General features: G+C 27.1%; 1 protein-coding gene and 2 long non-coding RNA genes across 4 annotated transcripts; 1 reads left to right on the top strand and 2 right to left on the bottom strand.

Moving 5' to 3' along the window:
• Positions 1–378: 378 nt before the first annotated feature.
• LOC112603124 lies at positions 379–1680 on the bottom strand. 2 transcript variants are annotated; one of them, XR_003115150.1, is made up of 4 exons: positions 1156–1680; positions 948–1088; positions 530–856; positions 379–463 (listed from the first exon to the last, which is right to left on the bottom strand). It is a non-coding gene; the product is annotated as an uncharacterized LOC112603124 (long non-coding RNA). The 2 variants fall into 2 exon arrangements; XR_003115149.1 differs by having other exon boundaries at positions 948–1680.
• Positions 1681–1817: 137 nt separating this feature from the next.
• LOC112603119 lies at positions 1818–2685 on the bottom strand. Its single transcript, XR_003115148.1, has 4 exons — positions 2614–2685; positions 2423–2533; positions 1969–2331; positions 1818–1908 (listed from the first exon to the last, which is right to left on the bottom strand). It is a non-coding gene; the product is annotated as an uncharacterized LOC112603119 (long non-coding RNA).
• A 3617-nt stretch (positions 2686–6302) lies between these two features.
• On the top strand, positions 6303–7348 carry LOC112603075 (ATP synthase subunit d, mitochondrial-like). The gene is made up of 3 exons (XM_025351494.1): positions 6303–6542; positions 6659–6827; positions 6908–7348. Exons 1-3 carry the CDS (start codon positions 6421–6423, stop codon positions 7166–7168), a joined length of 552 nt encoding a protein of 183 aa, XP_025207279.1. The 5' UTR covers positions 6303–6420; the 3' UTR covers positions 7169–7348.
• Positions 7349–14261: the final 6913 nt, after the last annotated feature.

The following is a 14261-nucleotide window of genomic DNA, read 5'->3' on the forward strand; positions in this document are numbered from 1 at the left end:
ATCTTGTCTTATATTATGTCAGTGGAGGAACCAGGGAGGACCCGTTTCTGGACCTCCCTTTAAACTGTGTCATATCTTTCTAAAATATCATAATTTTATTGTTGTTACAGCAATTACTACAGTGGCGTAATTTGGAATTGGTTCTGGGGTGGGATATAAGTTTAAACTATCATTCTAGTGGAGGTCTACGCCCCCCCCCCCATACTCCCCTTGAACATTTAATATCATAGATCATAATATTATTTTAATTTATTATTATAAATTAAATGAGGTAAATGATAAAATAATGGTTTTAAAAAACAATAAAATAAACAATTAAATTAAATTAAATGTATTTTTGATAAATTATATTATTAAATTAATTTTTCTTTTAGTTTTTTTTGCTAAAAATATCTAGTATGTGATCGAAGTTCAGCTCAATGTCTCGGTGCACAGATAACATTGCAAGTCCATTCAAGCGGTCCTATTAAGTATTTAATTTAACAAAAGCTCATAATTATCATGTAATTTACAAAAATAATGATATTACCTGACCCATTGTGTTTCTTAGATAAGTTTTTACTCTTTTCAAAGTGGAAAACATACGCTCTGGTAAAGTAGCCGAGACTGGCAATGTACATAATATTTTTAAGAGCAATAATATGTTTGGATAAATTTGTTCATTGCACATAATGAGTGCTTGGAGACCAAATTTTGGAAGCTTTTCACATTTGATTAATCTACGCTTCCATAATTTTAATTCAAATAATGATTTGTCAAAATATTCTACATCAGGACTATAAAATTCTATCAATTTTTTGAATAATAATTCTTCATCTTCGGTTAAGTTTGAATTTGTTGAAAATAAGCATTCAAACTACATAAATATAATTAATAATTAATTATTTTTTAACAATATATAATAATATGCAATTCTTATAAATATTATGTTACATCATTGTAGGTACCTTTTAAAATATCTGAATGAGACAAAATCCTTTCTTATAATTCAGTTATAAAATAATCTACGGTAGATATTCGCACGGTTTTTTTTGTTTTTTAATAATTCTTTTGAGTGTTAATTCAATGTCTAGTTAAGCAGACATGTCCTATAAGTTATAACAAATTATACTCAGCTTAACATAAGTGTTTATATAATAACTATATATTTTATACCTTTGCTAGACTAAATAATTTTTTAAATTCACAATAACAATTACTTCTAATTAGCTTCAATTCTGATACTATTTCTTCTGTGAGATTGACTGCTTATTTTAAATCAATTCACTCTCTTTGTAACTGTTTGCATAGAGGCAAACTTTATGAAAACAATAGCTAGATTTGTCTTACAAATTACATTACAATTAATAACTTATTACAAAATATATAATTTACATTAGAATAAGAAATAAATTATTTTAAATTTCAAAAAAATAATGTTATACACCTTAATAACATAAACAGATACAATGAACTCTGAAACAATTGATTTTATAAGCATATTGGCTTCTATAGCAGTTCCTAATGAATCTTTCCAGTCTGAAATTAGTTCTAAGGCTTCTAATACAAAATAATGTACAGCATCATAGCGCTGTACCCATCTTGTAGCACATAGTCTTTTAAGGCTTTTTATTTTGATATCAGTATCGCTATTTTCAATACAAGATAACAACACATTTTGAAATTTAGGTGTATTGAAGAAAATTTATAATTTCTCTATAAAACTCAAACAGTTTCTAATGGGTTGTATGTTACACGCAGTTGATACAGCTAAGTTCAATGAGTGGGCTGCACAATGTACATATATCGCTTTAGAAAAAGTAGCTCTAATGTGTGTTTGTGCACTATTGAATTGGCCTGACATGTTTTTAACACCGTAATATTCTTGACCATAAAGGAAATTGCAGTTAATTCCACATTCAGTTAATCCTAAAGTATAAAATCCTAGTAAAGTATTCTAAAGTATAAAATATTTTATTTATTATTTACCACTTATAATAGACTCTGATAGATTTTTCCCAGTTAGGCTATGTGCAGGTATAAATTTAAGAAAATTTTCTTTAATATTATATTATGAATCAACATATCTAACACATAATGCCAACTGTTCGACAACTGTTACGTCAGTGGTTTCATCTGCTGACATGGTAAAACAATGAGAGTTATTTACTTCATTTACTATTTCTTTTAAAATTATTTCTCCACATGCTGAAATAATTTAATTTTGAACTTGAGGAGTAATGTATTTGTTTCTTCCTTGATCTTCTAAATGATATTTTAAATTATCATCATCTTTACGATAGTTAAGTATAGCTCTAAAATTACCCAGATTGGTTGATTGGTTGTTTCTGTCTGTTTAAAAATTGAATAGATGCATTTATTAAAAATATTAAATTAATACTTAAAATATATATATACAATTTTATAAACATTAAATACTAACTTCCAGAATCTCTCTGGCCTCGTAACGCTATTTCTTGACGACCATACAAAATCACACAGTTAATAATAAATTGGGATAAGCTTCTTTCTATTTTATTTTATTTGTTCAACTCTAATTAAAATTATATAAAATATAGTAAGTAAATATGTTTAAAAATAATATTGTATATTACATAATTATTAATTAGGTACCTATACTTAGTAATGGTACTAGGTACATGTGTGATGTAATGTACAAAAAAAACATGTTTAGTAAATCAGTACTTACCTTTCTAAATCTAACTGATCAATTATTGTTAATTTTTGTTTAGAATAAACACTTAGAAAATGGTTAGAGTCCACGATACAATATTTTTGATGAAGCTTTTTAGAATGTTCACGAAAAATCTAAATTACAGTCATAGCAAATTAATGAGATATATTGTAAACATTAAGAAAGCAGTATAATATTAAATTATAATAAGTAATAACCTGCTTAACATTTTTCCATACATCTAAAGCCCCTATATATAAACCGATATTCAAGGCGGCCGTGTTGCCTATACGAGACTTTCGATTGGCATTTGCAATAATCATCGACTAACGGTTCACAGGTAGTGACATAGGATTATATAATTACGCCACTCTCTCGTTATCGAAAATATAATACCTATCCGATAATGAAATTCAATTATGTACATGACATATCACAAACTGAAATCATGATGTTTTGGATTTAAAAATCTAGACTTGTGCTTACGGGAATTTAATTATGGTTTTCTAAAAATAAAAAAGCTTCTGAGGGGATATATCCCCATATCACCCCCATAATTACACCACTGAGTTCCTATACACATTGAGGACATTGTACATACCTTTATTTTTTACATTTAATTATCATTCATTTTTTATATTATAATTACAATTCTTACATTAATCAAAAAATAAAATAATGAAATTTGCTTGCTACTTTAAAGTTTAAAGTAATGATAGTTTTAGACTCCTCCCTTAAAAATCCTGGCTGTACCACTGTATTAAGTGATAGTAAGAAACAGTACTTGTGAGTTATATCATTTTACAAAATTTATTGGCAACATTTTTTTTTTTTTTTTTTGAATAGGCGTTAACAGGAGATAATAGTAACATTAGCATCGAAGTTAAAAAAATATTTTATAGTTACAAATAAAAATTCATTCACAAAATTTATCACAACGTTGAATTGGTCAAATGCTATTCATTAATTCATTATGCATCTAGTTACCTACGCTTTAAGTATGTTACTTCTTAAGATATCTTACCAGAAAAAAAACATTTAAGGATTTATTAAAAAAATTATATTTTTTACGAAATTACATGTAGACGTTAAAATATTGGCTAGAGAATGTCATACATGATTTGTAGTAGAATAAATTAAAAAATAACAGTTTATAAAATTTATAGATAATATCATAGGCGCACATTGAGTGTGAATTTAGGGGGTGCTGGAATAATTTACAGTAAACAGATCAGTGGGGGGCTTTGCCCCCACACCCCCCCCTAATACCATAATAAACTGCATTCTAATAATTTTTAATTACTATAATTAATATTAAAATGCATTGTATTATATATATAATAATAATAATAATAATAATAATAATATCTAATCACTAGTTAATTTTAAACAAGATTTAATTTTCTGTTGGATAATGCAAATTTTTATTATATGATTGCTGTTAATGTTCAACGTTTAGACGAAAACTGGAATAGTGGAACGTGCATTCATACAATACAATCAATACATTATTAATCGTGAATTCATAAGCTACATATTGTCTATTTGTAATGGAAAAAAATTCCAACCCAATGAATCACAATAATTTTCAAATGATTGATAAAATACTGAAATAAATTTTACAGGAAACTGGGGGTGCTAAGCACCCCCAAGCACCCTCTATGTGCGCCTATGGATAATATATGCTACACAGCACCCCAGTGGCCAGTATAATAGTAGTGGCGTAGTGCAATGGATTAAAAATGTGAAGTACGGAGTATACGGACAAAAAAATTATATTAGATATATTTCCTAGCCCATTGTCTTGGTAGTATTGGTACCGGTCTAAAAATTGAATGATTTGTAATTCGGTGCCTACATGTCACAACAACCCATTGATGAATAAATGTGAACACTACCTACACGCTACACAAATTAGATACCTTTAATATTACCTATGCGTGTGTTATCACAATATTTCAGTCTTTCAAACGTACTGCATAGTGGAATAATTTTCGTACATCAAAATAAATCGTACGTTGTTAGTTTTAAATGTATTAATACTGGAGTGAATTGATCAATTATTATTATCAATGTGTATAAACTCTGGATTTTTTCAATATTTTAATTGTTAAAACGTTAAGTTAGATAATATCTTAATTTTTGATTTGTAATACTTGACCTAAAACACACCTACCTATTACTCTCTAAAAAATTTAAATTTGTACAATGTAACTGGAATTGGCAGTGTTTTCTTCATTATATAAAAATTAAAAAAAAATTCATAAATTATACTACAGTAGTGTATTTTTAGTTTCTTTTTTTTAATGGTATTGTACATTTGTACATTGTTACTTGTTTAGTTGAACGATTTTCTGTTTTTGCTTAATCATTAGCAGAAGCCGGAAAGGCTAAGCGGCTATAGCAATGATGAAATATTTGTTATCGACGATAAACTTAATATGTAATATAATTTATTATTCGTAGCGATAGTAGTTGTCGAAAGTCTTTTGTTAATCGCAACAATTTTTGTTCGTTTTTTGAACAAATTGTGAAAAATATTCTGAAAACTAAGAAAATGCACTAAAATCGTCAAAAAATGCCCTATAAATGCATTTAAGGTTGACATATTCAAAAAATATAAAAATATTATACAAAAAAAAAAAAAAATTACTTTATAATAATTAATATCACCCAAATCACATTTTATAGGTACTTACAAACCAATGTTTCGAAAGAAACACCAGAAGAAAAGATGCCTATGCATCAAAATCCCAGCCCTGGTAATAACGTTCAATGTAGATAAGTTATGGAATCATAGTAATGACTAATGAGTAATGACTTTAAATGAATTTCGAAAGTTTTGGTGACAAATTGAAGGTTGTGGCGTAGCGCACTTATGCGTGTGGACTGTGCAGCGAGAATCGCGGAACCGTAATGGAAATAGCAGCATTGCTAACCGTTCGTATACTTAATTTGAGACATTAAATCCACTATATCCTAATGGAAATGACAAAATACTGTTTTTTTTTTTTTTTTAATTATTTTTATTTAAACTTCTTTTTTTGAACATACCTATCTTAGTTATTTTTGCTGTTTTAGATAGGTACCTAACAATGATACTATGGTTGTGTTTGTGTAACGACTAACGACTGTAACGATAGGAGGACATGTATAAACTATAAAGTGATATATTGATAACGGAAATACCGAATGTTAATTAATGTTCTCCACCAAAAATCCATGGGGTAATGAATAATGATCATTTTTGGCAGAATTTTAAAATCGAATACTTAAATCATCAACTACAGAAACTTTAAAGCTTTACATACTGATAAATGGTGCTATAGAATCTTGGGTAAAATCAACAAGCTGGTTTCGGGAGAACATAAACATGGCCTTAGAAAATAAATATTCTGTATTTCTGTAGAATTTACCGTCCTGCATTCTGCAATCTGCATTATCTGCAATCGTATATTCATATCATTCATTATCTAAAGCCGCGGTTATTTAGTACTCGCAGTCGAGAGATAAGTGTCCAAAGCAATCATACTATTATGGATAGATAATTTTATTTTTCACAAAGTGTTGAAACTGATATTTCTTTAACACAGCTGCAAATTTGATAATACAAATATATTTTACAGATAACCATTAAGGCATTAACCATTTTCTAGTGTCATAAACTCATAACTCACAATTTCTCGAAGGTTCTCTCGCGACTTGTGATTTTTTTGTTAACGTTTTCCGTTTAATTTTAATCAAAGATGGCTTCTAAACGCATTGCTCAATCTTCTGTTAACTGGGCTGCGATTGCTGAACGCGTACCGGAAGCGGACAAAGCGTCCTATTTGGCATTTAAAGCTAAGTCCGATGGATATCTTCGCAAGTACGTTAAGGTCATTTAAAGGCCACATTGGGAGTGTCGAAATGATTTTTAATAATTTATAATATTTACAAAACTGTTATTTGTAAGATTTTTATTTGGTCAATAAATGCTTTCAGAATGTTGGCCAATCCAGCTGAACCATTGAAAATTGATTGGGCAGCATATAAAAATAAAATAGCAGTACCTGGGTTAGTCGACAACTTTGAAAAATCGTACAATGCGCTTAAAATTCCATACCCAGAAGATAAATACAGTAGTGCTATCGATAAACATGAAAAGGAAATTGTAATTTATTTTTTGTTACTTATATCATTCACATTATTAGGAAGTCATAATATGTATAGTGTATTGGTTTTAATTTTTAGGCAAAAGGTATTGAAGAATTTAAAGCTGAATCAGACGCAATAATCAAAGAAGCTGAAAAGAGGATTGCAGAAATCAACCGTTTATTGCCATTTTCCCAAATGACCTATGAAGATGCTGCTTATATTGAACCTGAATTAACATTAGATTTGGAGAACAAGCCATCATTCTGGCCACATCAAGAGATTGATTATGTTTTTGATGAACCAGAAGCAGAAACTTCAAAAATAGAAGAACAAAAAAAAATTGATGCAGCTCATTAAATAAATAAAATGGTTCTTAGTTTTCAATTCTATTTTACATCGTGGTTTTTTCATAAACATTTAGAAATATAACATATATAAATTTATGGTTAAAATTTTAGATTTTTTTTCATGTTTTATTTAGAATTCTGTTATACATGAATTTTGTAAGAATAAAAGTACCACAACTTTGCTTTGAACTGTATAACTGTATGTTGAATAAATTATGTAGGAAAACATAATTTTACTGATCCGTCTAATTTCTAACGCTCCTTTCTACCTAACAAATCACAAACTTCACTTAGCTCTCGGTATACAGACTATCACTAAAGTGGCTACATTCCATTTTAATGCTTTTTTAGTTGCCATACGAACTACTCAAATCCACTTATTCTTGCTCTAACCTAACCTGGTAATCCACCAAAAAGACTTAAAAGGCACCAATGTGGCAACTTGGCCCAATAAATTATATTGACATAAAACAAATAAATAAAGTTTTTGAAAAAATAAAATAAAAACATCTTTACTTATACAATTACCTAATCATACAATCAATCGTGTCTTAGTGCTGCTGTTGGGTGGCTTCTCTATTTATACCTTCATGCTATTTATTTTAATATATCTATCTTATAATATAAGTGTAAATACTTTTACAGATTATATATTTCAAATAAATGTTCAAAAAAAAAAAAATATATATATATGTATATATATTTACTAATAAAAAATAAGTTCAATAATGATTGATATTAATAATATTTACCAACTCAATCAGTATTTAAAAAATTTTATAATGTGACAACTATCTAATAAGTTATAAATGTTATGAAGTAAACAGGTCTTCTCATTTACAGTTAATTTAGCAAATATGTCATAATAATACAATAATTATAGATAACTAACTGTGGCTGGTCTGGGCCTTAATGTTATTTGTTTAAAAGGTATTAAACAAATTTTAGTTTAAATTACATTTCATTATTTTGTCGTGTAAAAAAATTCATCATAAGACCTGTCCTTAATCATTTTCAAGCAATGCCTTTAGTTTACAAAGTAATAATAATAATAAATGCTAAAAAGATAATTTAAATGCACTTATCAGGAATAATAGCATAATATGTTATATTATTTTTATATTTCTAACTTATTTTTTACCAGTTGTGTGAATGTTTCGAATGCAATATTAATTAATTTAGGTTAAATATAAGCAGTGGTAGTTATTAGGTAGTTAATATATATTTTTAAATATTCAACCTTTTAATATTAGATTTCAATACTATGTATGCTGAAATAGTGCGAATAAATTCAAAAATTTAAAAATCTATACATAACTTAAAATTAGTCTAAATTTAATGTTTTAAATTTTAATCTTAAAGGTATTAAAATTATAAACGTATGATTATTTATTAACTAAAAAAATATCAGCTTAAATCTCTTATAAGAAAAATTGTGACAGTATATTGTCTATTTCTTTAATTAGTAATTACTAATTACCTACTAAATGAATAATTTATGAAGTATCCTGTTATATTTTCAAGCTTTTTGACATGGAAACAAATTTTATTAATGTAAGTTGAAAAAAATACTTAATAAGTAGACAATTTTGCACAGGAATGCAAATATACCTAAATATTATTTGGTGAAAATTTCAGCTATTATCTAAGGGTATTTATTTTTTAATTACAACCAAATAACAAAATCAATTTAATTAAAAATTGGTACTTATCTATTGTAAATTTATTCTAGTTTTCTTATACCAAATCCTCATTTATTTTCTCGGTGGTTTTAAAGTAAGATCACTTTTTATGAAATTTATAAAGTACAGACTAATATTTAAATTTTACAATGTAGTCACAACGACATTTTTTGAAATTATTAGGTTAGGTACTTATAATAAAAATTAGTTATATTAAAAAAGTATAAAAAAAGTGTACTTTTAACGAGCTGTAGGTATGTTTGTAGTAATACAAAACCCCTGACGAGGTAATAACCAGTAAATTGTTCTCTATGAAATACCTACTTCATAAGCTCTAAAATCACGTTTTAATGCCCTTTGGTTTGTTTTACTTAAACGTGTTTACGTATCGTTATTGATTCAACTATATCTTGGTAATCTTATACTGCTTCCATGTGCTGAGTTTACACGACGATATACCTAATAGATTACTAATTAGTAAAATATGATAATTTCAATCGTGAAAGGCCAAAGAAAATATTATGATAGCTTAGCGGTATGTAGGTAGGTACTTATCTACGAGTATATAAATATAAGTCAATAAGTGCTATTAATTTTAGAGTGCTTGTGTCTCGCCTAAAATTATTTTTTCATACATTTATGATTTTTTTTATTCTTTAGGACATTTTAAAATACCCAAGTCCTTTTAAATGTCTATTTTTTTGGACGTAAATTAGGTTAATTTTACTATCCCCGTTTCCATCATCAGCCGCTGTTTTTCAACTACTACTGTTCTTTTATTGAATGCTAAATGGCCTAAATGCTAATCTAAGCAATCTAATTCAGTGGTTCTCAATCTTTTTAGGACCGCGACCCAAATTTTTTTCCAAAAATCTATCGCGACCCCCATAGTTTTACATTTACAGAATCAAAAAAGTAATTTCAAAAAACAAATTTTTTTATTGCTTATTTACTACTTTATAATAATAATAATTGTAATAATATACTTATAACAATAATAGTTTTAATAATATACTTATAATAATAATATAATACTACTTCTTGCGACCCTCCAAAACTTGTCTCGAGACCCACAGTTTGAGAAACGCTGATCTAATTGCATAGAACCTAAAATAACTGTTTTATGACTTAAATTTTGTTTATTTTCTATATGTGTACTACCGTATAATACATCATCTAACATTTTTAAAACAGCAAAACATGATTATACTGACAATACAGTTGACTAGATTCCAACTTAGAGCTATTATAAGTGCCGACTTAACGGGGACAATCGTCCTCGTACTTCAAATATAACGAATGTAAAACGTAAAAATAGTATTATGCTTTGGTGTATATAAATTATTTGATTATTATTATAGCATTTATAGCTAATGAGTAGAGCTAGGATTTTAATGACCTGAAAATACACAAAAATGCAAAAATTACCTAAAAACTCAAAAAAATAAACTTAAAAAATTACCCAAAAATGTACTTAGATGAGCGAAAAAAATTTAATTTTTAAATTATAATTATTATTATTTAATATTTATTCATTTTTTATATTACACAAAATATGTAAAAATTTGTATCGGCACCAAACTTACTCACAAAACTACGTAAATGGCTTCCTAGTGTTGACTTAGGTTTTGGCATTTTTGAGATTTTTAAAGTATAATACCATTATTAGCCGTAATATTATTTGTTCAGTATTGTGTACAGAGATCGGTATAGATGTAGAACCACATCGGTACGAGTTGTATTCACTACTAAAGTACTAAAGCTTCTATTGTAAATTTTTGTATACCTATATAGTTATGGGTTTGTACGATATTTAATCTTATCGGATAAATCGACAATTAATTATATTACTTTTTCAATATCAATGGACTGGAATAGGCAATTGGGATTACCTATACAACACATTAAAAAAAGCTTAAAATAAACAAAAATGAGTTTAAATACATAAAATTAACGTAATATTTGTAAAAATGACCTTACAAAACGCAATAAAATGCATTTAACACAAAAAATGCAAAAAATGCAAAATAAAAATTACACTTTCCAATTGTTATACAGCAAAACAAATTTAGTTTTTGATTGGAACTGTAAAGCACTTAAAGAAAAAAAATACAAAAGTCATCAAAATCCTAGCTCTACAGTAATGAGCTGTGACATAGAAATATTTATAAAAACAACTTATTTTCTTACTATGGCTGGAGATAAAATACCATCACGATTATGACTTTATAACTTATAAGTATAGAGCATAAGTTTATTTTAGAAAATATTTATATGGATAAAATGTAATTTAATAAATTTAGTTAAAAAGATTATATTTCAATATAAAAATGTTTTTTTTTTTTAGTTTTAACTGAAGCCAATAAAGATTATTGGAATAATATCCTTGTATAGTAACTTAAACTTTTTATTTGACCCCGTGCTAAAATCTAAAATTCGACGCTTAGACCTCGTTCAAGCGTCAAACGATCTTAAAAATCAATACGACTTAATTAAAATCTGAACAAGAAGGTGGAGAATTCTATGTATTCTGAAAAATTATTCTATGTAGGATTTAAACTTTGAAAAAATAATTATCCCTCTTGTCAACTTCAGGGAGTTGGGATACATTCTATACCCGTATACGTCTCAGTTTAAATTATCCGGGAATTATGTTTGACAAACGACCAACTTGAAGTCTTCATTTAAAGTTCGAACGCAAAATATCGAATATTGCCTTCGCCTGGTTCGTACGGTTTGTCCTATATTTAGATCCAAACTATAATATCAATCCAAACATGTCCTGAATAGTTCTATTAATTGACGGCTTCCCACATAATTTTGTATTTACTATATGTTATTTATTATTATTATACGTATTATCGTATTTACTTATTGTGTTTGAAATTGATACGGACTATTAATTTTTCCAATAAACTAAAAAAAAAGAAAAAAGAATGTTGTTCATCGATTTTTGTTGGCAATTTATTTTTAAAACATTATTATATAAATAAAAATGTATATTGTGCGTGGGACATATATATACAGGTAAGTATTTGTTATAGGTACTTATATTTATACAGGAACACCTACGCCGATTCATACCCTGTTATGGTGTACGTATACTGTGATAATATGGGTGCCATATATTATTATTATATACATGTAGGTTTGGGTGTCCCGTAGTGTTAGGTTTCTTTTTTAAGTAACGTTACGGTATAAGATTATTATTATGGTGACTCTATTAGTTTATTGCAAAAAAAAAAAAAATAAATAAATAGGTAAATAAATAACGACGAACACCATGGGACGTAATTTAGTGTATTACCGTGCTTATACACATATTTTTACCTACTTAAAATACTCGAACGCTATTTGTACTGTATACTTTGGAACTATGTTCTATAACTAAATATAGGGCTTACGGACTTTATTGCACTAAAAATTGACTAAAATAGCATAAACTGAACATTACACAATGAAATATCGTCTGTATTAAATAATAAAATTAAACATTTATCGAGCGAAATTTAAAGTTTTATTTTTTATTTATACTCTGTTATGAACTATAATATAGTTGGAACTTGCGTTGTTTTTATCTACAAATTCAAGTACACACTATTTTTACAAGCTAAACCTGAAGTCATAATATGATAATATGGAGTAAAGTGTTGGCCGTTAAGTATATTATTGATGTTTATAAATATTAAACGGTCATACTTGCAATGTCAGTTTCCGTACAACATAGATATCACCCGAAATATAACTAACATGCAACGCGATCAAAGTTATATCGCATGTGACGCGAGTTCCAAATAGTCTTAAAATCGTCAAGAAATTAGTGTTTTCGGTTACCTATTTCAGGTTTGAGTAAAACTTGGCTCGTTTACTTTTAAGTGTGTTGCCAAATAATTGGTCCCAGAGTTTTTACCACAAAATCGAATTAGTTTTCATATCACATCTACTTTATTCCACCTGTGGCCAAATTGCTTCCTGATTCGTATATAATTTTGGTTTGAAGATCATAGGTAAGCTTTTTGTTAAAGTTCAGTTTTAGTTTGATTCGGAGCAATTATTGGTACTCCATACAATATACTCGTAAAATCATGTTGCTATAATATAATTCGTAGAAATCAACTATGTTTATAGTTTATATTATATTTAAATTAATACAACTAAACTGGAAATTATTACTTACTTAAAATATGTTTATTTATTATATATGATATACTAATTATTATTAAAATATCTGAGTATCAACTTTAAACCGATATTTATGTTCATTTTTTCATATAAAATAAATTATTACAATTGAAAAAAAAAATGTTTTAATTCACAGGTGGTAGAAATCCATTTAAGTTTCATCGGACTGCAGACGTTTTTAATATAAATATGAGATTATAAATACTCGTAAGTCTAAATTAAATAATTTTATACCTTTAACAATTTTTAAAAGGCTTTTGAAATATTTGTGAGGCTCAGTCCACTATTTTCGCCTAACTTTATTTTTTTAAATAATTACCTATTCGATATAAAATGGATATTGGTATTGAAGTATTGTTATTTGAATAAAATCATGATATTAATACGATACATTATCATATATACGCAGTCCTGAGTCTTGAAATTGTGGAAAAAAGGTAAGAAAAATGTACGTATACTTGACTTAAATAATAAATTAATGTTACTACAAAAAGAGGGACGCTGGAAACCAACTCGACCAGGGTAGGTACATTCCAAACGTTAATGGAACCAATTCAGCTCACTTTAATAAAATACCTGTTTTCAAACGGAATCAATTTGGCCTAATGGGAGCCAATTCGGAAACTCTCAATTTTAATGCGTCAATCACATATAGGTATGAATGTTCTTCGCAATTATAAAAAAATCGTATCGATTTACGATTAACGAGTATTCGTATACAATACAAATGAATATAAAAGGTTTCAACTGAAAAATATTTCATTTTCATCGTTACGTCATGAAAATATATGGTTAAATTCATTAATACACTTAAAAAGGTTTTAAAATTACTGAAGTAAATACAAAATACAAATTGTATTCGAAATAACTTTATTTTTTACAGAAAAAATGTATCACTTACACAGCGCAAGAAATTGCAAAGAAGGAAAAAGTTGTAAGTGCGATCAAGTTCAACCCATATAGTTATAAACATGGAAGATAATTAATTCGCCAGAGGTAAGTCGTAAGTATCTATACAACAAATAAAAACGATTAATTATTCAACTTTATTATATTCAAACTATTTTACAATATGTTTTAAATTAACATAATGTTTATTATAATAATAAATTGATACTGTAGGAATTGTAAATGAACATATATATATTATAGTATTAATAGTTATTAATCATGAAAATTTAATATGCTTGTGTAGGTAGGTAGGTATATATTATAATATTATAATATTATATTATTATT

The sequence above is a fragment of the Melanaphis sacchari genome, unplaced genomic scaffold (genome assembly GCF_002803265.2).
Source record: "Melanaphis sacchari strain LSU unplaced genomic scaffold, SCAv2.0 Contig105_pilon_pilon, whole genome shotgun sequence".
Classification (NCBI taxonomy): Eukaryota; Metazoa; Arthropoda; class Insecta; order Hemiptera; family Aphididae; genus Melanaphis; species Melanaphis sacchari.

Coding starts and splice junctions, on each gene's coding strand:
- LOC112603075 (XM_025351494.1), top strand. CDS start 6,421: ATGGCTTCTAAACGCATTGCTCAATCTTCTGTTAACTGGGCTGCGATT. Junction 6,543..6,658: donor TCCGATGGATATCTTCGCAA/GTACGTTAAGGT, acceptor AAATGCTTTCAG/AATGTTGGCCAATCCAGCTG. Junction 6,828..6,907: donor ATAAACATGAAAAGGAAATT/GTAATTTATTTT, acceptor TTTAATTTTTAG/GCAAAAGGTATTGAAGAATT.